Source organism: Myotis daubentonii, chromosome 6 (assembly GCF_963259705.1).
Source record: "Myotis daubentonii chromosome 6, mMyoDau2.1, whole genome shotgun sequence".
Classification (NCBI taxonomy): Eukaryota; Metazoa; Chordata; class Mammalia; order Chiroptera; family Vespertilionidae; genus Myotis; species Myotis daubentonii.
The window spans coordinates 74,457,850-74,484,638 of NC_081845.1; the positions used below are offsets into that span (position 1 = coordinate 74,457,850).

The following is a 26,789-nucleotide window of genomic DNA, read 5'->3' on the forward strand; positions in this document are numbered from 1 at the left end:
AAGTAAGTCAATGTATATGTCCAAGATCCTAAAATTTCCCAGGGAAGTTTAATGTTATAGAGCTTATTGCTTAAAGAGAGAATGATTGTTATTTATTTTGAACTTTTATTTTGGCAGTGTGGTCATTTTAGAAAATTGTTTAACTTTGAACTTTGGTTTCCTAGTTTGTTTTGTTTTCCTTTGTTAGACTTATTGATTAAAACACTGAATATCAGGTCTAACAGCTTACAAGAGTTCTTTGTTGCTGAAGTTTAGTTTAGTTACCCCGTGCCTCATAAAATATTACTGTGGTTTTTTTTTCATTACAATGAATTTTTCATCTGGAGAACTGTATTTTAATTAAAGTCCTTGGGCCTTACTTTTTACTTGAAAAACAATTGCGTAATTTTTCTTCTGGCATGTGTAAGAATTAAATGGATGCGTTGAACTACACAGTTTTCACTGTTGAATGGTTTAATGTCTTGATTTACTCTAATGACAAAAGAGACAAAGTTGTAAAGAGTTGAAAGCAGATATTTGGATATTGGACAATAATATTCACACTTAGAGAATAGTGCATTATTTAACAGTTGCTTTAAATTGATAATTATTCCCATAACTTTTGTGATGTATTTGGATTTGCTATAGAAACATATCAACTTATTGGACTTTTTGGGTATTGTTTTTAGATTAAATGTTTTATGATTAATATGTATTTTATTTGACTTCTGGTACATGGGTTTTGTTTCTACTCAATTATCAAGTCTAACTATATGGAATACTTTGTTGAGAAAGATCTTGAAAGGGAGTGAGGGCTTAGCAGGAAAGAACCTCATGATTCAGTGGCTAGAAAGGGATTATTATGCCTCATACAGCAAGTCTTTGTGCCCTAGATAGAATAAGAAAGATTTATCTGGATATTAGAAGGAAAATAGATAATATTTGTCATCTAAAAGCAAACTGGTATTATTTGTAAATAGTGATTTAGTCAGATTTCTGTCTACATATGTTCTAAAAATTTAGAAATATTGATCTGAAATGGGAACAGAGTAATAACATCCTTCAGATTTCATATTAATGTACATATTGTCAAAAGTTATTAATCACATATATTAATTTGGATTTTCTAGCATTTTTTATTGCTCCCACCTAAAATGTGATTTTTCAAAGTAGAAAGAATGTCAACCCCAGTGAGTAGTACACTTATAATATAGTTATTCTAAAGTATTCCATAGAAAAATTAATTTTCTAATATTTCTCTCTTTTGAAAGAACAATTATGTGAAATAAAAACGAAGAGAAATTTATATAATGCGACTAATTTGTAGATGCTATACAATAGAAATGACTCATGAAGGTAAAAAGAAAGTAACTGTTACATAGTAGGTACCCCAGAAATATGTGCAGAATATTGACCACATATCAGTTTCTGGCTAGCTGAGCTGTGTTTTTTTATGTAGTAGCTTATAAAACTATCGCAGTCCTGCCTGTGAAATAGATGGCACTATTTCCATTTCATCCATTTATTAAATTAGCAAGTTATATAAGCAGAGGCTCCTATGGTAAATGACATGCTTAATATCACCTACCTTTTATTTTTATTTAAAATAAAAATTATTAAAATTTGTATAGTTTCTCTTGTTTGTGTAGTTTAAAATTGGAAGAAATTTTTGCAAATTATATCAGAGGTAAAATGCTACTAAAAGTGCTTTTGCAAATCAGTAAAATGACCAAGAAACCAGTAAGAAATGTGAAAAGGATAGCTTCAGGCAGTTCACAGAAAAGGAAAATTGTTATAAGGGAGCACTGAGCATACATAAGAGCAAACACAACTGAACTGTTCTGTAGTTTTAGTAGGTCATACTGTCCTAAAGAGAATGAAGAGACTGGATTGCACAGTGGGTAATAAGATGTTAAACTAATACGGTTTAGTGGAAAACATTACAAGAGATAGTTGTATAAGTTCTATTTAAAAAGGTCATTGACACATACATTATGTTGTTCTATTAGTTGTCTTAGGAATTTCTGTTCCTGATTTCTTCTAGGAATGTTTAGTTTTTAATGGAAAGGGTTAAAATAATAAAAATACCATATATCTGTACTAGTTTCTCTTGTTTGTATAGTTTAAAATTTCTTTCAAGCATGTTAATGTTTTTTTCACGAAAAACCACACTAGTCAGAGATCTTAGGTAAATAAGCCTCACTATTGCCCCTGGCCTTGGTTTTCGTTCAGAAGAATAACAAGGAAGACTGGATTTGATGGGCTTATATCAAAAGGATGTCACAAAAGCATTTGATAAGTAAGTAGCTTAAAAGCAAGAGAGGATGAAGTAGAATTAACTGAGAACCAATAGCCTAGGGATTTAGGAGTATCTCCTAAACACTAGTAGATTAATGAGTTACCAAGGTTTAAGAGAGAGAGAGAATAAAATTCCACAGCAGTCCACATTCTTCAATAGTAGGGGTTACAAGCCGAGGGTTCAGCGGATAGTTCTGTGCTCTTGTGTGCTTAAGTGTGCTCTGGTATCAGGAAAAATGACCTTTTTTTTTTTCTGAGAGAAGTAAAGCTCTGTCTTCAAGCTTGAAGTTCAGCTCCTGACTTGTTTTACTTTATCAGTCTCTCCAAGTGGGTATCATTGATGAAAGCCAAGTTCCGCAACAGCAGCACCCAGCATCTCTCAGTGTGAAAACATGTTTGCCTGAGCAGGCATGAACATGAATGCGGCCCACAGGCCAGAAGGTGGAGTACAAAGTGTGCAGTAGGGCCCAATGAACCTAAGGTGGCGATATGGAAAGATCTAAGTGTGTCAAGACTAAAATGCCTGGGGGTGGGGGGAGTGTTATGAAGAGAGATTATTTCTGTTTACTAGTTTCTGCTTGTCCTATTCTTGTTTTTAATTATCCCATTCATTTAATTAATTCTCCTCTTAAGGGCTCTGGCATTCATTTCATAAGCATGTTTTTAAATATATTACCCAAGGAAGACTCCACATTTTTGAAATAGGTTGTATATTCAGGAGCATGCCATTTGGATATTTTCTAATTAGGCAGCTAGGGATTTTTCACTTGTCGGAGTGTGTAGTTGGGAAGGTAGCAATTATTTTGTTCATTGTTTGCCTTTTGAATTAGAATTTAATGGGACCATCATATTTCATTATTTTAAATGTTTAAAGATGCTGTAATTGGGAAGGTTAGACTATAAGGCCTGTGGTCAGAATCTTGTTTAATAGTCTGACCCGGAGGCCTGTGATTCAGCCACATGCTTGGATCCAGCCACGCCTTACAAGCTAAACTGGAGTGGACTGGTTTTATACAGGGAGCAGGTCCCTTTAGGGTTTGAAATGTTCCCATAGGAAGTTGGACTGTTGATGTTGACTAGAGAATTCTTATCCCTCAGAGTCAGGTCTGCCCTCAGGCTGCAGAACTGAGAGAGAGAGAGAGAGAGAGAGAGAGAGAGAGAGAGAGAGAGAGAGACTGAGTCTGTGTGTACACACATACAGGTTGGGCTCTGGTTTGTGTGGCCATGGGCTAGGGCACTGACAGAGTCTTGTAGATGATGAATTTTTAAAAAGTCACAAGTATTTCAGTTTGTGAGGCAAAATCACATTGCTTACTTACTTTACCAAATAAACTCAGAACTGTTGAACTCTGAGAGCATAAATGGTTGACTTCTAATCAGTATCACAATTTTAAATCCTTAGAGAGCTCACCTGCACTGCTTGTGGTGCGTCTGCCTCCAAGTCAGGTGTATGAGTTTGTGGCCACATCCGGTGACTGTTTTTAATGTATCTGTACATTTGTAGATATGACTTGGCATCTAGGAGAGACATCTGTTTATATTACCTTCTTTCTGTGTTTCTGGCCCTCTTGCTGAGTTTAATTTATAGAAATTCTTTATAATACTAATTCTTCTATTATTATATGAAATATTCCTTATAGATATGAGGTAAGGAATAGCAACATTCTCCTAATTCCATTTTTTTTTGAGTCAGAAAACTGAACAAGTGACCCTACAATTAATAGGAGTATGGCTCACCTGGCTGTCCTCACCATGAAAGCCTGGTCAGTTTTGTTGGCAGTTTCCACAGTTCTATTCTTTCTTATACCTGTGACTTAAAAAAAATACCAACCAACTGAAAATACATTAACACATTAAGTAGAGTAAAAGGGTATGTACAGAAATGTGATTTCCCCTCCCCCCAGATTCCTGAGGCAATTACTGTTAAGTTTCTTCCATATTCTTTCAGAAATTTTCTATGCATATACAAATACCTATTTTTTTTGGGTGGGAAGGTCAGTTTTATTGAGGTATAGTTTACATAAGCACACAGTCTTGAAAACATGTATAATCTTTTCTAAAACATAAATGAAAGCATAGGATATGTTTTTTACATTATGCTTCCTCCCCCTTAATTTATTTTACACATCTTTCCATATCAGAACAAATAGATTTACCTTATTCTTTTAAATACTGCATAGTGTTCTATTATATGCATGTAACATACTTTATTTAATAGCACCTTATTGATGGCCATTATGTTGTTTGCTATTTAAAAATGTTGTATTGGACTTTGTATGTGTCTTGTGCAGATGTGAGAATGTGCCTGTAGGATAAAGTCCTAGAAGTAGAATTGCGGGGGGGTCGACTTAAAGACATATGTTTAAACTGTCTGCCAAAAGAGTCATATTGATATATATGCCTTCAATACTAGTTCCCTTCCATGATGCCTTTAAGAAAGAAACAATTCCTTACTTTATTTGTTAATTGCATTCTAGCAATTTTAATTTACCCTTTGATTTTTCTTCTGCTTTTAAAGTATGTGCTGGAGCTGAAGTTGTAGACCTACGTTTCTCTGTGTGTGGTATGCAAGCTATTAGTCTAAACATGTATGCATTAAGAGTTTACTGGGGTAAAGGGCAAATTAAGTTGGCAAATTGGGAGTGATCTCATCATTTTACCTGAATATCAGCAGTAGGGGCTGTCTTAGGCTAACATATGAGAGTGCCTATCACAATTCCAGAGGTTTAGGAAGTGTGTAATGAAGGAGTACCTCCACTGTCAAAATCAGTGCTATTATCTGTACTTACTGAAGTCCATGAGGCTTTATGGAGTTGATTGTTTGCAAAGTGAGTCATAGTTTATTAAGTATCTTCTAATTTCTGAGGTTGTGAGATTTCAATCTTGAAGTACTAATAAAGCTTGCTATAAATAACAGTTTCTCGTTCTTTGCTTTCTCCCTGTTGTTAGTAGGGAGTTTCAGAAAAAAAATTGGAAGAATATTTGAAATAAACTCAAGTATCTAGTTTTGAGAAAAAGGAAAATTACCTTCATAGCTTGTGGCCACCTTGAGGTTCTTGGCTGTGTTTCTTTCAACAGCATGTGCCCAAATATGAGCATAAAGGAATGCCTACACCCAGTTACGCAACTGTGGGTGGGTCTCATGCATGTTCATATTTATTTCGGGGGGGTGGCGGGGGGGCGAAGGGAGGACTATATTACAAGTCCTTTTCCCCCCATGGGTGGGGTGGGGAGGTGAGATGCTTTTTGCACCAATAAGAACAGTCAGAATATGCTAAGCCCTAACATGATTTAATTCAAACAGTCATCTTCAGGAATTTGTTATGGCAACCGCTCTGCCATCATAGCATAAGTGAGGCAAATTTCATGAATATTTTTATCGTGTGATTTATTGAAGGGCAGATGTTAAGTGACATATGTGGCTTCATGTATCTTTGTGTGAGTTGGTGAGTTGTGTTCTGGAGTTGAAGGTGTTCTAAGACTGATCTCTAGGTAAAGGGGGTGCTGTGTGTGTGTGTGTGTGTGTGTGTGTGTGTGTGTGTGTGTGTAACTTCTACGGAATCCTTTGCCTTCCTTGCAAGCTGCTGAGGAGCATACTCATTTCTCGGGAAAGCCTGGCCCTGTGTGAGCCCAGCTGTCTGCTTTGTGTGTGTATGTCCCCACGCAGTGAAGCACACCACACCGGGAATGTTAGACTTGAGGGTAGATGGGTGTCACTATAACTTCATGGTTACCAGCCTCAAGTGGTTCTGACCAAGCAGTCTTTTTCCATCCGTCTTAATTCACTTTTTGTCCCTCACCTCACTTTTGATGACTGATAATCTTCTCTCATTGTTAACTATTATCATTGTTAACTGATAATCTCAATTCCCTCAGAGACACTGAACCCATCCATGTAAAGCAAGCCTGTCAATCTCAGAGGCTAACATGGGCCAAATGAACAAGGCATGCGGCCCGCGAGTTTGACATGCTTGATGTAAAGTATTTCTTTTTGCTACCAAGGGACAAACCTCGCTTCATTTGCATCCATCCTGGCCCCTGAGCAGGCCTCTCTCCACCTATCTAGGACCTGTCCCCCAACTCCCATGTTCTGGATCCCATCTCAACCATTGCTCCCCAAATCTTTCTCATTATATTACATTTTTCTCTCTAAACAGATCTTTCTACTGGACTTCAAGTTCATTTGGGACCTCTTTGTTAAGAAAATAACAAACAGTAACTGCCTTATGTTACTCCTTTCCTTAAAGCCAGACTTGTCTATATATTCCATTTTTATTTCTTTGCTCCATACTTATCCCTCAACCCATGCTAACCTGGTTTCTGGCACCATAACCCACCAAAAACACTCTTAAGCTCGTGACTTCTAGAGTGACTTTTGTGTGGCTAAATCCTGTGGACAATTTTCAGACCTCATCTTTCTTCTCAGTATTTGATTATCTTAACTAGTCTTTTCTTCTTAAAGTACTCTTTTTTTAAAGCTTTATAGAACTACACTCCCCGGTTTTTCCCTCCTGTTTTGTGGACTGCTCCTGCTCAGTTCTCTCTGCAGACCACCTCTTTCCCATGAGGCCAGTACAGAGTGTTCCTAGGTTGCCCCTTCAACTTTCTCTGTGTTGACTGTCATGCATATACCCCTTGTTGTTATAACCAGTGTTATAATACTACCTTCTGTGGATTTGACCTTCTTAATATGTCCCAGCCTTTTCCCCACTGCTACCACATTCTTTCGTAAGTCACCATGGTCCCCTGCCTGGATTCTGTGGGAATACTTTCACCACTTTAAATTGCTTCTCCATGGGACCTCAGATCTGATAATTTTATCTCTTATAACCTTCCTTGATGCTTTTTTAAAAAAAACACTTTTTTTGTTAATCCTCACCAGAGGATCTTTTTCAGTTGATTTTTAGAGAGAGTGGGAAGAGAGGGAAAGACAGAAACATTGATGTGAGAGAAATACATCGATTGGTTGCCTGCTGCATGAGCCTGACCAGGGTCTGGGCTGGGAAGGAGCCTGCAACCAAGGTATGTGCCCTTGACTGGAATCAAACCTGGGATCCTTTGGTCTGCAGGTCAATGCTCTATCCACTGAGCCATGCCATCTAGGGCCATTGATGCATTGTAATGGTTTTCTATAGTTCTCGTAAAAATATTCAAAATCTTTGCAGTTCATGAGATTCTGCATCATCTTGGCCCCTGTCGCCCACCCAGCCTTATGTCTCACCTGTCCCCTTGCTGCTGCTCCTCACCCCTGCACTGCTCTCCTTATACTCATGCTCCCTCCAGGCACAGAGCACATGCATGCCTTTGCCCTCTATCTGGGTTCTATCCACCGGGTTTTCTCCTAGTTTACTCCTGAACTTTCTTTGGAGTTTTGAGCTCTATACACAGTGCCTATGTTCTAAGTGCATCACAGCCCGGCATGTGGTAGATGCTTGTTAAATATTACGAAAATGAATAAACTTGCTAGTTTGCTGACTGGAAAGAATTATTTGTAATTGGCAACCAAAGCACCAAGTTCTGCCTTCTCTGGCTGTATTTTCTTTACATTGTCTATATGCCAATAAACGGTTTTTTATAACCTGCCTACATTGTTCCTTATACTTCATTTCTCAAGTACTTTCACATGAATCCTCTCTTGAGACCTTGGGTTCAAATCAGTTAGGTTCTTCAAACCTTATGGCAGCAGTAGCCCCAAATGCCCTTCCTCTACCCTAACACATTTCCAGTAGCTCCTTGGGGGTAATTGGAATTCTAAATGATTCTTGGAACTCCCGATTTTCATTTTTTGTGGAAGGTAACTGAGACATAAATTTCTGGATTAGCGTTCTAAGTTAAACAGAGAGCAAGTTAGGTCTAAATCAAAGGACACTTGAATCACATCCTTTTACTTTTTCCATGTCAGTATAGCCTTTACTCTCAAATATGTAAAAATTGTCTTAAATTTTTTAAAAAAACTGGTAAAAATACGCATAATGCAAAACTTTTCATCCTATTTTTTTTGTCCAATAAAGTGGCTTTAAGTGTATTCACATTGGTGTGTAACTATCACCACCATCCATCTCCAGAACTCTTTTCATCTTGCAAAACTGAGACAGTATATCCATTCAACAAAAACTGCCCATTTTTCCCTTCCCCAGCCCCTAGCCACCACCATTCTGCTTTTTATTGTCCTTTGTTTAAATGAGAAAGAGAATTGGTGTCCACTGCCTTCCAGATGACCAGATACCTCAAATCACAGAGTTGAAGTGCTTTTGATTTAAAAAACCATGTCCAGACTTCATCATTTACAATGCAGTCCAGAGTCGGGCTGACGTGAAATGCCCCCCACCCCAACCCTAAGTATGCTCTTTTCCTCTAGATTTAAACAATAAAAACCAACACTGGAAAAGAGTGAAAAGGATCACTGTTTCATGGTGAGGACATAAGACAGTAGGCACGTTTGTGTTTATGTCTGCTTTGTGTTTGTCTTGTAACAATTATCTGATAATGTGTATTTAAAAAAAATTGAGGTTGATTGACATATAACATTATATTAGTTTCAGCTGTACAATATAATGATTCTATATTTGTATATATTGTAAACTGACCACCACTATAAGTCTAGTTAACAACTATCATCACACACAGCTACAAAAATTTTTTTCTTGTGATAAGAACTTTTAGGATCTACTCTCAGCAACATTCAAATATGAAGTACAGTATTATTAACTACTAGAGGCCCAGTGCATGAATTCATGCATGGGTTGAGGTCCCTCGGCCTGGCCAGCGATTGGGGCTGATTGGGGGAGGAGGGGGAAAGTGGGTGGGCTGGCTAGCCGGGGGAGGGAATGTGGGAGGTTGGCCAGCTGGGGGGAGGGACTGTGGGAGGTTGGCTGGCTGTGGGAGGTTGTCTGTGGGAGTCCACTGGTCACCTGGGGGCAACTGCTGTGTTTAGCCTTCCCCCCCCCGTGGTCAGTGCGTGTCATAGCAACTGGTCGACTGGTCGTTCGGTCGCTTAGGCTTTTATATATATAGATAGTTGCATTTTCTCCCAGAATCGTATCTAATTCTTATGTGAGCTGATATATTCATGAATGTTTGAGGACAGAAAGTTACTTTGAAGTGTCTGTACCCCCCAAAAAAGTTCTTATGCAATTTTAATGTTCTGCTAGTATGGCTATCTGTCAGTGTGGATATCTTAATGTTACATATACATGTATCCACATACATGTACACATATGGATGCATGTGTATATAAGTACATGTGTGTGTATGTGTGTGCATGAGGGTATATATATATATCTATTTTTTCGAGAAGAATACTTTTTAAAGATGTGTTGTATGAAAGATAAGCATTACTTTTATCCAAAATTATTTTATATTGCAACAGCCATTTTTTGGTAACCTTTTGTCCTATATTTTGGGAACAAATTAAGGGCACTAACCATGCATATAAGTGGTTTGTTCTTTTTGGCCTCATTTTATTTATTTACTAGAGGCCTGGTGCATGGATTTGTGCACCAGTGGGGTCCCTCAGCCTGGCCTGCGCCCTCTCACAATCCAGGACCACTCAGGGGATGTAGTAGTGCGCGAAGCAGCAGGCGGCCGGGGAGGAGCTCGAGCCCAGGCCAGGCACTGCACCGCGCCTTCTCATCCTTGCCCCACTGTGCCTGCTGCCACCACTTGGTAGTGCTGCCATTGAGGCAGGAGAGGCTCGCGCTGCTACAGCTGCACTTGTCAGCCATGAGCCCGGTTTCAGGTACCCATCAGTCAGCTGAGCAGTGCACTGATCACCAAAGGGCAGCTCCTGCATTGAGTGTCTGCCCCCTGGTGATCACTGCTGATCATAGCAACCAGTCAACTGGTCGTTCAGTCGTTTGGTCATTCGGTCGTTCGGTCACTTAGGCTTTTGTATATATAGATTTTATTACTATTATTATTTTATTGCTGACAGTATTACAGATGTTTCCCATTTTCTCCATTTTGCTCCCCTCCACTCAACACTGCCCCACTCCAGGCCTTCCCCATACTAGGTCTCTGTCCATTGGTTATACATATGTATTCTTCGGTTAATCTCTTCCTGTCCCCTCCCACCCCCCACACCCCACTGAGATCTGTTATTCTGTTCCATTCATCTTATGACCTGTTTTGGTTTTATAATTCAAATATAAAATTTATGTTATTTTCTTATAGTTTCATTTTTTGTAAGCTATTTTAAGTAATTTATAGAAAAAAGGTGGCATATAAATATATGTTTTTAAAAATGGCAATCCATGGTGATTGAGTCATTCAGAGGAGATTGGATTATTACAGAATAATGACATAAGTAAGAGTTAGAATTGCCTCTTTTCCATAAAAAACTAGTATATATTATTTTAGGCAGCAGAGAGTTATATTATATGATTTTGAAAGGTTTCCAGAAATTAAGGAAATCAGAATAGTTCATGCTCAGCTGTCTAAACTATCATTCAGGAACATGGTTACTGCCTTCTCCATGCTGACAGTATAGTGTAGTCTTTGGTTAGTCAAACCTGAAATGGGAATGGAATTTCCTATTAATGCTACACAAAAAAGAGATAGCACAGTGCAATGAAACCCATCTTCTTTATGTGGAAAATAGCTGAAGTTTGTAAAGGTTGCGTTATCCTAGCAGGCCTCTGAAGAAAGAAGGAAGGGAGACAGGTCACAGCACGAGCCTCTTCTGGCAGCTCCAGCCGGATAGAGGCGAAGCAGAATGGAAGCCCTTTGAGGAGGATTAGGGGAGGGATAGGATTTTGAAAATGTTCAGGCACTTACTTTTTCATAGTGGTTTTAAAATTTTATCCTTTTTCAAACTTTTTGCTTAATTTTTTAATGGAGGAAAGCCAGTTAAAGTTTTGTTCCATTAAAGTGTTAAATATCATGATAAAGAGGTGCTTTATCCAAACTCACGTATTATACAGCTGCTTTTGTGCTGAAATGACTGTGTCATTCAGGAGGGAGTTTTATGTTTTATTCTCTTACTCAAAAACTCGATTCTTCAGTGACTTGATTCATTCTGTCGGGGATTACTCAGTGTTCACCGTTCCTTGCTAATGGCATGGTTCGCAGAACAACATGCTCTTTCTTGTTGGGGGACTTGGCAGATTCAGAAAGGCTGGTTTTTATTTTTTTCAAAATGTGTGAACTTTATGGAAGCAAAACAGTTTTCTGAACTTTAGGTAATTGTTTTTGTCTAGACTGTTATACACATCTGTTTAGTAATCCTAAAGTTGGCAGATTGTTCAAAAGGTTCTGTGTGTGTGTGGGGGGGGGAGCTTCTACGTGTCTACAAAATGTTATTCCTAGAGGTTTGTCATTTAATTCTTCTACTGGTGTCAGTAGATTTATTGTTTCTATCATACATGCCAGGCCACTTTTCAGTGATCAAATTGGTGGCATGTGAAACACAAAAGAATTTCCTGGGAAACAAGTAGTAGATAATGGTAGCTGTAGTTCAAGGTAATGAACACTTCAAAGAGTTATAACACTATAACTAGATTTCTTTGGAAGTCTGCATTCTCATCAGATAAAAATAGGAGTACAAATTGCTGTTTACCTTCCTAAGATTAATGATATAATTTCAAAGAGTTTCTCATGTAAACAGCCTTCCAAGTAGTAGTCAAAATAACTTGCATTTCATTTGTCCCACTCCACCTCTGAGCCCTCCCGCTTTTCTGCACTCCTCAAGTGTGGAACCAGAGTGCCTGTGGGGCGGAGAGCCTTCTCTTAGAGGTTGATCAACAGGTTCTAACTCAGTGACTTTGGGACTGGGTGCCACTCGTTTTGAAGGCTTTACTAAGCTTCCACATTTATTTCTGCATTCTTTTAACAATTTATTATTATTTTTTGTTAATCCTCACCTGAGGACATTTCCCCCCTTTAATTTTTATTTTATTTTATTTTTTAAATATAGTTCTTTATTGATTTCAGAGAGGAAGAGAGAAGGAGAGAGAGATAGAAACATCAATGATGAGAGAGAATCGTTGATAGGCTGCCTCCTGCACACCCTTACTGGGGATCGAGCCTGCAACCCAGGCATGTGCCCTTGGCCAGAATCGAACCCGGGACTCTTCAGTCCACAGGCTGACGCTTTATCCACTGAGCCAAGCCGGCTAGGGCCCCCCCTTTAATTTTTAGAAAGAGTGGAAGGGAGGGAGAAGGGAGGGGAGAGAGAGAGAAACCTCAAAGTGAGAGAGACACATCAATTGGTTGCCTCCCACATGTAGGTGGGGATTAAACCTGCAACCCAGGTACTTGCCCTTGACTAGGAATTGAACCGTGAACCTTTGATGCACAGGCCAATACTCTAACCACTGAGAAACACCAGACAGGGCTAATGCTTTATTGATTTTTTTTAAAGAAAATTAAAAAAAATGTTTTTAGTGATTTTTAAAGACAGAGGCAGGGAGAAGAATAGAGAGATAGAAACATCGATGGGAGAGAACCATCATCGATCGGCTGCCTCCTGCACCCCCCTAATGGGGATTGAGCCCGCAACTCAGGCATGTGCCCTGATTGGGGAATCAAGCTGGTGACTTCTTGGTTCATGGGTTGACGCTCAACCACTGAGCAACACTGTCCGGACACTAATGTTTTATTTTTTAGATGAAAGTTTCCTGATTGGCTTTTGGCCAAATTTTGCTTCCTAATTTAAGGAGTATTTTAAAAGTCTTTTCTCATCTCATATAGATAAAGCTAGGTACCCTTGTGATTTAGAGCAGTGATTGCCAACCGGTGGTCCGTGAGGTCCGGAAGGTTGGTAAATGCTGGTTTAGAGTATCATGTAAGTCCTACAGATTAGAAAGAGAAGTCTGAGGTAGGAGAGAGTGTGTTGTGTGTGGACATGCATGTTTGTGAAGATACAATAGTGCTTATTTAGCTATTTATGATTCAAATTACTAACTAACCAACCCATTTAACAACTTACCTGCAGGTATTTATTGAATGCCTACCGAGTATATGCCACTCTTTATCTTAATAGCAGAATCAAATACAAATGTGTATTATTAACATATGGTTCTTTCCATCTTGGTGTTGGCTAGTTGGGGGAAATAGGATGTACATGCACATTAAACAGTGAATTAACAGGGCAAGGAAGTATATGATTGTTCTAAGTGCCAACGTGCCTAGTACAGGCCAAGGCGTATAAGGACTTCAGGGAACAGGGAGAGAAACGGAGAGCTGGGAAGATGAGTGAGGGCTCCACTGAGGAGATGGGCTTGATCTCTGCTTGCAGGGACGAATAGGATTGTAGAAGATGACAGTGACAGGGAAGGACATCCGGGATGGATGGGGGATGCCATGCTGTGGCAGTGAACTGAGTATAAGCCTTCGTGTTTGGGGAGAAACAATGAGGGATGCTGGCTGGATTAGAAGGGTGTTGAGTAGTGAAACTTGCATAGGTTGAATGGGACAGATGTTCTTATAGATTCTGATTATGAGGGATTTGTAGACCTGACCGAAAGTTATGTGTGTTCAAATTTTTATATTTTTTCCTCATTATACTCGCCTTTGCCACACATGTTTCTGAGAGAAGTAAGCAATGTTTGGTGAAAATCTCCTTAACACGGGCATAGAATTAATATTTGCAGTAGTTGCTATATAAATAGATATGCATGTAAATATAATGTTGAAAAGGCACCTGAGAAAACATAATTAACACAATGCATTTTTTCCTAGGCCGGACCTGATAGACATGAATACTGTTGCTGTTCAAAGCAACCTTGCAAATTTAGAGCACGCTTTTTATGTAGCAGAAAAAATTGGCGTTAACAGACTCCTGGATCCTGAAGGTGAGCTGTTGCCTTGACTAGATGTGGCCTGAAGGTTTGATCAACAGTAATCTGTCAACCTCTTGAAATAATTTGTGTTGCTGCTTTTAGACGTTGATGTTTCCTCTCCTGATGAAAAATCCGTAATAACGTATGTGTCATCTCTCTATGATGCATTTCCCAAAGTCCCTGAAGGTGGTGAAGGCATTGGTGCAAATGTGAGTATTGATTCTTTTTCATTCTAGAAGCTTCTGATTCAGCAATGTCTACTTAACTGAATTCTTTGATAGTGCTTTTTATCTTAAATATAAAATATTTTTAAAAGAAGTTGATTTTAATATGCTATTTACCAAACTGATATTGCATGCACTTGGATGGTATCATTCCATTATTAAAATTAAAATATAACAAGAAAACACTTGTTATATTTGATACTTTTGTTCAGTATCAAAAGTTAATTCAGAGTTATTTATTTATTTATTTTTTGATAAATAGTAGCTACAAACCACTGCATTTTGGAGATACTCATTTTTTAACTTGCTATTTTACAGCTGCTCTATTTGATGTGTTTGTATAGAATATCTCATGTTTGAAGTCACTTTCAGTGATGTTTATTACCTCATATGATTCCATGAGAGAAGTTGGCTCGGTATTGCTTCTCTGATTTAACAGTGAGACCCAGAGGAAGGTGATTTATTTTGCCAAATTGACAGAGCTCCTTTGTAAGCAGGACAAGGTCTCTGAAATGTAGCTTTGGATCTTTATTAGTCCACAATTTGCCATGGGTTTGTGCAATTCCGTTCAGTCGTGCATTTTTTAGTGGTCATGCTAACAAGTGCTTATGCATTTCTGGAAGAGACAGGAAACCCTACACGCATTCTGCACTTGGGGGTGAGCACCCCTCACCCTGGGCCTTTCTCCCTCCTCCTTGCAGACACCATTAAAAAAAATTTTACTTTGAAGATTTAGGAGCTCATCTTGGTGAGCTCTCTTTCCTGATATTTTACTTCACCTTTGTATGCTGCTGCTTTTAGACTTATTTTCCCTTCTCTTCCTCTTGTTCTTTCTCTCAAAAGCTTTATCTATTCTTTTGATCCCTAAGTAACTTGCTTCCATGTTTATCCTCTCCTCTGATTTAACGCAGTTCTCCAAGGACTCAGTGCTGACTGTTGCTTGAGAATGTTTCTTGTGGCTATTCTATTCTCACTACCTCCACCCCATTCCTGACTCTTAGAACCAGGATGATAGCTTTCCTATGGTTTTCCATCTCCCCTTTTTCTCCCCCCATCAACTCTGCACAGTCACCAAATTAGCTTGAAAACTTTCAGTGGCTACATATGACTTGCACGATTAACTCCATTCTAGATATTCTGACATTCAAAATTCTGCATATATAAATTTAGCTTTTCTTCATTTTTAGCTCTGACATCTCAACACAAACTGTTTGCTGGTAGCCAGGGCATTCCTATTTCAGAATCCTGATTCACTTGGGACTCTGTCTTTTATGCACCCCTCTCTCTCTACCTCCTTACCCGCCCTCCCGAGCCTCCCCCCAACAATTACTGGAAGTTTGAGAACTGCTCAGGGATTGAGAACCTCTTCCCAAGGAGCTTTTAGTGACCACTTTAGGCACACAGATGCTTACCTGATACTTATCTCAACTCCTAGCATATACTACCAGTTATCTCAACACTTAATTGAATACTGCTTTTCATTTTGCTCAGCAGTTCATATTATGAATCTCTCTTGTCTCCCCATCTAGACAGTAACACTTTGATAATAGGTATTATGTCTTCAAGCAATATGTTTTTATTACGACACTTAGCACAATGCTTTGAACATAATGAGAATTTATCAAACATTTAATTGAATATAGCAGTTGACAACCTTCCAGTTTTCTCCATTTAAAAAAGTTTGCAAAATGAGTACTTGAGTAATCTCACCATAGATATTTCCTGTAGTTTTCATTCCTGACTGGTTTCTTATATAATTTATAGCTCTTTTTTGAGTTTCATACATAAAGGGGACTTAGATCTAAAAAGGTTGACAGAGTGGCAACCAACTTGGCTTATGCAAGCTGTCATTTCCCTTCTTGAGCCCCTGGCAAGTTGATTGTGGAAGTCTTTTTTGCGGTGCTTGGGCGCTGCCTCAGAACCCTTCTCCACACAGTGCCCAGGCAGCCCTGTCTCTGGCTCAGAATTGGCAGTCATCAGGCCACTGTGGATAGCATGGTTTTAAAGCTGTGTACGTGGGAAGGATTGGGATGCATGGAAAGGATGAGGACTGCGTGAGAAGTAAACCATTTAGCCGGCTTAAAGATATGTAAATACACAGAATGACCTTTGACTAAATTGTGTTAGATATGAATCTTACTATCTACAGCCATGGGCTTTTCCTGTCATTTTCTTGTTCTAGGATGTTGAAGTCAAATGGATTGAATACCAGAATATGGTGAACTACCTCATCCAGTGGATTCGACACCATGTGACCACAATGTCTGAGAGAGCATTTCCCAATAATCCCGTAGAACTGAAGGTCAGTGGCACTACAGGGGTTAAATAGGATTGACCTGATATTTAACTTGTAAATAATGCTGTAATCATTCTGTTATTTTAAATGTTGTTTATTGATTGATTTTAAAGAGAGAGGCAGAGAAAGAGAAACATTGATTTTTTTTATTCCACTTATTTATGCATTCATTGGCCGTTTCTTCTACTATGTGCCCTAACTAGAGATTGAACATGCAACCTTAGCATATTGGGATGGCGCTCTAACTAACTGAGCTACCTGACCAAGGCAATTCTGTTATTTAGAAGTTCAAGAAAAATTGCCCTTGATGAGCCATTAATAAATAGGCATTTAAAAAATGTACTCATCTCCCCATTATACAGAGAAAATAGAGGTAAACATTAGTAATTAAAATGTAATAGTAACAATATCTTAAATAAACTTATAGCCCCTTAGTTTTGAATTGAGGGTTAAAGGTTTGAGTCTCTGGAGGTGACCTTGCCAAATGGATTTTGGTGTGTGGGAAATGTTTGAAGTTCACCAGATGGCTGTGGTTGGAGGGATCCTGGGAAGCTTGCCTAAGGGTGACGGTGGTTAAGACTGTGCCTATGGTGTTGAATTCTATAAAGTCACTTTAGATCCTTTTGTATAGCAAGAGGTCCTTACTCTACTTCACTATGAATTTGAAAATACATACGTGACCTCTGGGATAAATGTATTCATGGTTTAGTAAAACATTTGCTACTACTACCCAGCCAGTGTGGCTCAGTGATTGAGCTTTGACCTATGAACCAGAGGTCATGGTTCGATTCCTGGTCAGGGCACATTCTCTGGATTGTGGGCTTGATCCCCAATGTTGGGTGTGCAGGAGGTAGTCGATCAATGATTCTCTCTATCAATGATGTTTATATCTCTCCCTCTCCCTTCCTGTCTGAAATCAATAAAAATATATTTTAAAAAAATTTGCTACCACCTCAAAACACGTCTAACTCCTTGAGGCAAAGATATTATAGAAATATAAAAGTCACTATAGATATATAAACTTAATTGAAGAATGTGTTGTCTCACTTTGTATATGTATTAGGGTCTATAACAAAATAGCCTACTTTCTTTCAAGAAACATACAATGTGAATATTAACGGTAAAGTCTAGTTCCTTGAATTATAAGCTTTGTTTAAATGATCGCACTGGAATCACAAAGACTGCAGTGACCGAGGGCGGACCCTGTTCAAGTTATTCACTGTGTTCAAGCATCTGTGCAGACCATCTGTGAAGCAGCTCTCCGTTCACAGTGCCAGGGGAGTTTGTCCTTGGCACGCCGTCAACTTGGCCCGTGTTGATAGGATGCTTTTTAACTGCTCTGAAGTTGTTTGTGTGAAGTCTCCCTATGTGGATGTAAACATTTCCAGGACAAGAAGGATCCCCCCTCTATCACCACATCTACCACAAGCAGCGTTTAGCCTAGAATGGCACTCTGTGCTTATTTACTGATGGACGTCTTGAAATGTTGCATTTAATGACCAAAACAATTTTCAGATTTCAAGTTCAAATTGTTTCCAAGTGGATTCCTATTGTCAGACACTTGGGTAAATTTGTACTGGCTTCTGATTAATGCAGATTCTTAAAGTTTTGGAAAAATTTCGAGTGAATGAATACCCAGGTTACTTGCTGGTGCCTGGGATAGGATATAATCTACACTAATAAAAGAGAAACATGCAAATTGGTGTCACTCCACTATGCCCACCAGCCAATTAGGATGAGAATGCAAATTAACCCAACAAAGATGGCGGTTAATTTGCATATGCAGGCGCAGAGCCAAGACTGAAGATGACTGAAGACTGAATAGGCTTGGCTTCTCTGCTGCGGTTGGATTGAAGGCCTGGGTTCCGGGTGCCGGAGGAAAACCCGTGCTGGCAGCCAGGGGAAGGAAGGCCTATTGCACGAATCACTTCATGCAACGGGCCTCTAGTATAAAAAATAAAAAATATGTGGAGAAAATGCTAGTAATGTTATTAGCTAGCAGAACATTGAAAGGAGTCCTTCAGAAATGTGTCTGTCTAAAGATTAAAAGGGACTTTTTAAAAAAAACAACAACAGCATGAATCAGGATGAAATAATTAGTATACACTTATTAAATGTGGAGATGCTTTATCTACCTCATTTTTATGAAGGTCCTTTTTAGTAAATATAATAAGAGATTTCAAATTGGTATCTGCAAACTAGATAATGATTTAATTACATGGTTAAAATGCCTATAATAAAGCAGTAACCATTAACGTCTATCTCTGTTGACTAAGAGATCGGTTTAACTTAGCCAGTGGGACATTGACCTCAAGTTTTAACTCCATCTATCTGATAAGAATTCTGTTTTCAAGGATAGATCTGTGGAAAAGACAAGAACAGGTTTTTTTCCCCCCTTTATGGAAATTGTATCAGATTATTTTTCCAAAAGCTAATTTGCCACAGTTGGAAAGTATGTTTTTCTTTTTTTTTTTAAATCCTCACCTGAGGATTTTTTTAGAGAGAGTGGAAGAGAGACAGACAGACAGAGAGAAACATCGATGTGAGAGAAACACATTGATTGGTTGCCTCCTGCGTGAGCCCTGACCAGGGCCTGAGATTATGCTTCGCTCTGCGCCTGCATATGCAAATTAACCAGGGCCAAGGTATGTGCCCTTGACCGGAACCGAACTCAGGACCCTTTGATCCACAGGCTGACGCTCTACCCACTGAGCCAGACCAGGTAGGGCAGAAAGTGTGTCTTGTAGGATGTGTTTTCTTGTTTGTTTGATGAGACTGTTAATAGAGCCGTAGTAAGTTCTACCACAGTTCATTATCTCGACACTGGTGTAGCACCTGCCGAATCACGGCACACATTAGTAGCTACACCCTCATCAAGTCTTACATAACCCAGTCGCTGGCAGTTGGTATAGGCCTTGAGTATCAATTTTATAAAAGAATTCCACTGAATGCATAGAACACAGTCGGTAGCATTTGAAGTGGTAACATTATGCCATAATGAAAACAGGTCTTTGAATGTTGAGTCTTCATTTATTTTCCCTTTCATTTTAGGCACTTTACAATCAGTATTTACAGTTTAAAGAAACAGAAATTCCCCCAAAGGAGACAGAAAAATCAAAAATCAAACGCCTATATAAATTATTAGAGGTAAGCAGAAATTTCCTTTTTTTGTCAAGTGTAATTATTTATTTACTTGTTTTTACGTATTTGTTTTGAATTAATTTATTTTTTAATTTTCTCCAGATTTGGATAGAATTTGGACGCATCAAACTCCTTCAAGGTTATCATCCAAATGACATAGAGAAAGAGTGGGGGAAGCTCATCATTGCCATGCTCGAGAGGGAGAAGGCGCTGCGTCCAGAAGTAGAAAGGTAAGCTGAGTTATTTTTACCATGGAAACCTGGAGGATGAGTGGGTATCTCTTTTTTCTCATGGAAAGAACTTACACTTTGGAGCCAGGATGACCTAGAACCAACATTTCCCTTTTCCGTTTCCCTGGCTGTGTGACCTTGGATAAGTCACTCAATCTTTCTGATGTTTCATTTTCTTATCTAGAAACTCTTCTAAGAGGTTTGAGGGATTAAAGCAGTGAATTAATGTTTAAAAAAGACCCGATAGGCTGGGTTGGTCTGTGAAATCTCATCTAATAAGGTGGTAACAGGTTTAAAGCCTATCCAAGTAGCCATGAGAATTTCTCAAACTGGCTTTTATTTTTTTCCCTATTGACCCCGTCCCCACACCTTCACTGCTGTGTCCACGGGTTATGCATATCCTATCTAATAAAAGAGAACCATGGTAATTAGCGTACAACCGCTACCCTTCCCATTGGATAATCAGGGTGATATGCAAATTAACTGCCAGCCAAGATGGCGGCCGGCAGCCAGGCAGCTTGAAACTAACATGAGGCTTGCTTGCTTCAGTGATGGAGGAAACCAGTGTTCCCCGCCTGCCTTGCCGGACTCTGAGCCTGCAGTTTGAAACATTGTAAAAAATATAAAGCTAAACAAAACCCCAGAAACCTGCTTTCAGCTAGCCGGGATCTCAGAGCTGGAGTTATACATTGTTTCGATTATAGAACCCAAACAAACCAGATACCTGCTTTCAGCAGCAGAGGCCTCAGAGCTGGAGCCAGAGCTAAAGCTGGCCCAGCATAAAATTGAAAAGAAAAAAAGGAGCAGTTGGGAGCTTCAGCCCTCAGCCCCTCACCCAGACTAGCCAGGCAACCCAGTGGGGACCCCCACCCTGAAGGGTGTGTGACCAGCTGCAAACAGCCATCATCCCCTCACCCAGGCTGGCCAGGCACCCCAGTGGGGACCCCCACCCTGATCCAGGGCACCCTTCAGGGCAAACCAGCCGGCACACACCCGTGCACCAGGCCTCTATCCTATATAGTAAAAGGGTAATATGCCTCCCAGCACCGGGATCAGTGGAGCCAAGAGGCCTCCCGGCACCCGGATCAGCGTGACAGGGGGCAGCGCCCAAACCCCCTGATCGCCCTGCGGCTCTGTGTGTGACAAGGGGCGGGGCCACAACCTCCCTATCCGCCTTGCTCTGTTTGTGACAGGGGAAGGCGCCCCAACCTCCTGATCAGCCCTGCTCTGTGCCTGATACGGGGGAGCTCCCCAACCCCCTGATTGCCCTGTGGCTCTGTGTGTGACAGGGTGCAGCGCCCCAACCCCCTGAACCGCCCTGCTCTGTATGTGACAGGGTGCGGCGCCCCAACACCCCCACACAGGCCCTGCTCTGTGTGTGATGGGGTAGAGCCATAACCTCCCCATCGGCCCTGCCCTGAATGTGAGAGTGGCGGTGCCCCAGCCCCCTGATCGGCCCTGCTCTGTGGGTGATAGAGGGCGGCGCCCCAACCCCCCACCCCCCCACGGGCCCTGCTCTGTGTGTGATGGGGTAGAGCCATAACCTCCCTATGAGCCCTGCCCTGAGTGTGACAGTGGCGGCGCCCCAACCCCCTGATTGGCCCTGCTCTGTGGATGATAGAGGGCAGCGCCCCAACCCTCTGATCCACCCTGCTCTGTGTGTGACGGGGGGCGGTGCCCCAACTCCCCTATCGGCCCTACTCTGTGAGTGACAGGGGGGAGCTCCTCAACCCTCTGATCGGCCCTGCTCTGTGCGTGACTGGGGTGAGCTCCCCAACCCACTGATGGGCCCTGCTCTGAGCGTCACAGGGTACAGTGCCCCAACCCCCCTGATTGGCCCTGCTCTGTGTGTGACAGGAGGAAGCGCCCCAAACCCCTGATTGGCCCTGCTCTGTGTGTGACAGGGGGCAGCGCCCCAACTCCCGGATTGGCCCTGCTCTGTGCGTGTCAGGGGGTGGCACTGCAACCTCCCCATTGACCCTGCCTTGAGTGTGACAGAGGGCGGTGCCCAAACCCCCCAATCAGCCCTACCCTGAGCGTGACTGAGGATGGCATCGCAGCCTCCCAATCTGCCCTGCTCTGTGCATGACGGGGCGGCACCGCAACTCCCCAATCGTCCCTGCTCTGAGCCCGACCAGGGGCTGCACCTAGGGATTGGGCCTGCCCTCTGCCACCCGGGAGCAGGCCTAAGCCAGCAGGTTGTTATCTCCCGAGGGGTCCCAGACTGTGAGAGGGCACAGGCCAGGCTGAGGGACCCCCCCCCCCTTCCCCCCGAGTGCACAAATTTTTGTGCACCAGGCCACTAGTATACATATATACATATAAGTTCTTTGGTTAATCTTATCCCACCCTTACCCCCTTCCCTCTGAGATTTGACATTCTGCTCCATGCTTCCATGTCTCTGGATCTATTTTGTTCATCAGTTTATTTTGTTCACTAGATTCCACATATGAGTGAGATCTTGTGATACTTGTCTTCCTCTGACTGGCTTTTAAAGCACCAGGGCCTGGATCCGGAAGCTTACAGGCCCATAAAGAACTTACTTTGCTTCTTACAGTTTTGGCTGTGACCCTCTTTCTGTGGGGCTGTGGAAACCAGAGTATGGACTGCCTCCGTTTACAGGGCAGTGAGGTGTCTTCCAGAAAATACTCAGTAAATATCAGGTTAAGTTCTCCCTACAGGTGCATTTATTCCATGAAACTGTCACTGACTTCATCATTCTGTCTCTACTCCTCTACTCAGTGGCCCTGGCAGGTACTTTGGGAGACATGGGTTGGATGCATTTGTCTTCGTTCTAGTCCTTACCTCCCAGCCTGACTAGTGGGAATTGGGATCTCTGTTCCTCATTAGCTGTGAGCTCCATGGGCCTGGGCTTCCACTCTCCGCCCTTCTCACACCACACCCTCCTCGCTCTCTTCCCGCAGCCACACTGCTCTCTCGGGAGCTCTGAGGGCCAAGGTCCCACCCTCCTCCATACCCAGGAGGTTTGCAGCCCTCTGTTCCTTTGGCAGGGAAGTCCAGTTCATCCTGCCCGCTCTCTTTACTCCTCATCATTCTCAGATCTCGGCTCCAGTGTTACTTCCTCAGGAAATTTTCCATGGTCTCCTAGGCTGGTGCAGATGTCTTGTTTATTATAACTCTTGTGTTTACATGTGTTGTTCCTTCATGTCACTTATCTCTGTTGTAATTTTGTATTTATTTCTGTGATCATTTGATTAAGGGTTACCTGTTCCACTGTTATGAGCTCCAAAAATGTGGAGAAAAACGTGTTTTCACTGCTCCTTGTGTGGCCAGTGTTTAACATGGTGCCAGGCACATGGAGAGGCTCTCAGGATACTCAGGCTGTCTGTGCCCCACACTTGACCTCAACATTGTTGAAATGGGACATAAAGCTGTGACAGTACGAGGGCAAGTCTAACTTGTCAGCCCTTTATTAAATTACTGCTCACACTCTTGTGAAAGCTTAATATTATATCAACATAACTGGATCATTGGAACGAAAATAAACTTGAAATACACGAGATGGAACTTTTATGGAGGAGGCAGTTGTAGGCGATTCAAGTGAGATACTAAGTTAATCATCTGGAGTAATGGCCAAGTCTGCTAGAGAAGGGATATGGAGTTGATTTTTTAGTCATCAGAATAGTAGCTGGAGTTAACTATATGTTAGTAAAAGAAGGCAGTGTAGGAGTTCCAGGTCCAGGAATCAGTCCATCCCGGATTAAATTAGTAGCTCAACTTGCAGGCCACGTCATTCTAGACAAGGTTATTAATCTCTTTAAGCCTCAGTTTCCTCATTGGTGAAGAGAATGTTGTAGTATCTACCACATTTGGTGGTTATGAGTATGAGGTGAAGTGGTGTATGTAAAATGATTAGTTGATTTCCAGGCACATAATAATTGCTTAATAAACATTAGGTGCTGCTGTTACTATTTTGAGATTTTCTGTTTACTAACTATATAGGATGTCCCCCTCAAAAAGTATACATACACTTTGACTAATTATAAAGGCAGTGTTTATTAAAATACATTTTCATTTTCAAAATTGAGCTGTCAGCTGTTAAAGTGTGCATACAGTTTTTGGGGACATACTGTATTTGATATAGCACTTTCAAATTCCCCCTTTTTTGCCTTCCAAAAACAAATCAAAGCAAGTTTGGCTTTGTAGTGTTGGGGGTTAAGAAGATATTTAGGATATGAACAACAAATATGCATCTATCAACAAGTGAATCTAAGAATCAAGTGAATAAATAATCTGATGAACAGAATGAACTGTTGATTATAATAGAATCAGGGACATAGAAAGGGAATGGACTGACTATTCTTGGGGGGGAAAGGGGTGTGGGAGATGTGGGAAGAGACTGGACAAAAATCGAGCACCTATGGATGAGGACAGTGGGTGGGGAGTGAGGGCGGAGGGTGGGGCGGGAACTGGGAGGAGGGGAGTTATGGGGGGGAAATAAAAGGAACAAATGTAATAATCTGAACAATAAAGATTTAATAAAAAAAAAAAGAAGATATTTAGGAGCTTGTTTGGGTAAATACTTTAAGTTTTCTTGATGCAACAAGTTATTTGGCATTAACTATATATATTTCAAATAATAGCTATGTGGCATGGGAGTGTGTAGGAGACAAATGAGGAAAAACAAGCATAGACAAATGAAATTTGCAAGCATTGTCTCAATAGTCTACTTAGCACTTTGGCTTTTAAAAATATAAAGTAACTGTAGTAAGATTAGAGTCACATTCCTGAGAGCATGTCACTTAAAGAAAGGTCAATGGGTCATTCTCCAGTTAATTTGACCTGACAAACAAATGACATGCAACTTAAACGGGAATGTACTTTCTTTCTCATCACATGAACTTGTTTACGCATGCTTATAAATGCCACCATTCAGCCTTATTGTTATTTGGGTACAGACCTGGCCCTTTATAAAAGTCAGGCTGTGATTGAATATTTGTGGTTTTCTAGCTGATGACTGCTATTCCCTGACTAACTTTTACTAATTGTACCTGGGCTTCTATGAGGCATCTGAGTTGTTTTTTAGGTGGTTGCAATTGGATGACACTTGGTGAAAATATTTGGCCAGGTTTTTTTTTCAGTGCCGCCCCATCAGCCTGCCTTGTCCATACTTGCAGGGTTTTAACGCAAGCTACAAAAGGCAAACCTCAGCTAGCAAACTCGTGGCTTTAGGCGAGATTCTTTTGAATAGTTATCAGCGTATTATTTTCTGTGTGTTGCATATGCATGTAGGAGCATATTTAAGGAGCCATTAAAGCAGTCACATTCAGCTGCCACCTTTTCACCGTTAGAAGTAGAGCTTTCTGCAGACCTACTTTTTAGTCTACTTTTACTGGTCGAGAAGGAATATCATTTCGGGAATAAAAATGCACAGTAGTAGTTACAGCTACCATAGTAGTGATTCTGTGTTTAGTAACACTACTAGCACTCGAACCAGCCTTGATTCAAATGAAAATTTTCTCTCTGTTCATTGCGGGCCAACACTGATCAACTCCTGCATTAGCTTCGGCAATGAATCCGTGGATGGACACAGGTATTGAATCGCTGGTGTGGGATTGTGTTTTCGTCTCAGCGGACGGCATTTTTCAGCGATTGTGAACTCAGCGATTGTGAACTCTTCAGAGGGAGAGGCTATATTCTCTTTTGTTCCTTCTTTCAGGTTGGAAATGTTACAGCAGATTGCCCTCCGAGTTCAAAGGGACAGTGTTATCTGTGGAGACAAACTGATACTTGCTCGAAATGCTCTTCAGGCTGTAAGTTGATTTTAGGAGCCTTTGGAATTGTGGGAGAGGAATCTGTGAATTTGGATGAACTAAAACGTTTGCATAGCATTTGGTCAATTCTTGGTATTTTTGTCAACTGAAACTTAAGGTTTGTTAAATATTATGAGCAGAATTTGCTCTATGGAGAAATAGTCAACAGAGGCAAAACATATTTTTGAACCGTAAGGGAAAAAAGAGAACTCAAGTAGCCTTGTGTTCCAGTATATCTTACTGGTTTTGAAACTTTGTTTCATAAAATTAATATTGACTTCTCTTAAAATACAGGATTCTAAAAGATTAGAATCGGGGGTGCAGTTTCAGAATGAAGCAGAAATTGCCGGCTATATACTTGAATGTGAGAACCTCTTACGCCAGCATGTAATCGATGTGCAGATACTGATTGATGGAAAATACTACCATGCAGATCAGTTGGTGCAGAGGTAAATGTGCTACTTACCTATTCATGCCCTGTCCTTTTGTTAAAAAAAACAGTTAGAGTTAAAAGTCTAGAGTTAAAACAAAACCTAGAGTTAAAAAAGCAAAAATTGTAAATGATGCTTTAATTCAGTTGTTCCACTTTTAGGAATCAATAACAATTTAGGAATTATAACAATAAAACATTTAAATAAATGCAGATAAAAAACTTTTGGTTTAGATGAGAAATGTTTTATAATCACAAAAAATTTGGAAATTTCCTAAAGGTCAAATAAGAGGAGAATTATCACAGCATAGTTTAGTAATTATGTTCATTATAAATGGTAGTTATAAAAAAGACTGTGTGATAATGAAAGTGCTCATGGTACAATTCCATGAAAAAAATGTGGTGTAAAATTTTATCAATATGATTAAAATGAATTTTTCAAATAATAGACTTTACTTAGCAGTTTAGATTAACAGAACAACTGGCTGGAAAGTACAGAGTTCCCATATGCCTCCTGATATGGCTCCTTCTCCTATTAACATCTTACATTAGTGTGATACATGAGTTACAATTGATGAACCAATATTGACACATTATCGTTAACGAAAGTCCATAGTTTACCTTAGGGCTCGCTCTT

At 40.5% G+C, this 26,789-nt stretch overlaps 1 protein-coding gene across 24 annotated transcripts in view; it reads left to right on the forward strand.

Annotated features, from left to right (window-relative positions):
- Positions 1 to 26,789, forward strand: part of DST (dystonin) — a 440,752-nt gene that overhangs the window by 244,061 nt on the left and 169,902 nt on the right. For 21 of the 24 annotated variants that reach the window (XM_059701312.1, XM_059701317.1, XM_059701314.1 and 18 more), the window contains 7 exons: positions 13,957 to 14,069; positions 14,160 to 14,266; positions 16,464 to 16,583; positions 19,629 to 19,724; positions 19,821 to 19,948; positions 25,629 to 25,722; positions 26,017 to 26,171. In XM_059701312.1, the coding sequence (XP_059557295.1) occupies positions 13,957 to 14,069; positions 14,160 to 14,266; positions 16,464 to 16,583; positions 19,629 to 19,724; positions 19,821 to 19,948; positions 25,629 to 25,722; positions 26,017 to 26,171 (813 nt within the window). Of the gene's footprint in view, positions 1 to 13,956; positions 14,070 to 14,159; positions 14,267 to 16,463; positions 16,584 to 19,628; positions 19,725 to 19,820; positions 19,949 to 25,149; positions 25,503 to 25,628; positions 25,723 to 26,016; positions 26,172 to 26,789 lie in introns of those variants that run through there. The other 3 variants (XM_059701337.1, XM_059701326.1, XM_059701336.1) reach the window with 3 other exon arrangements.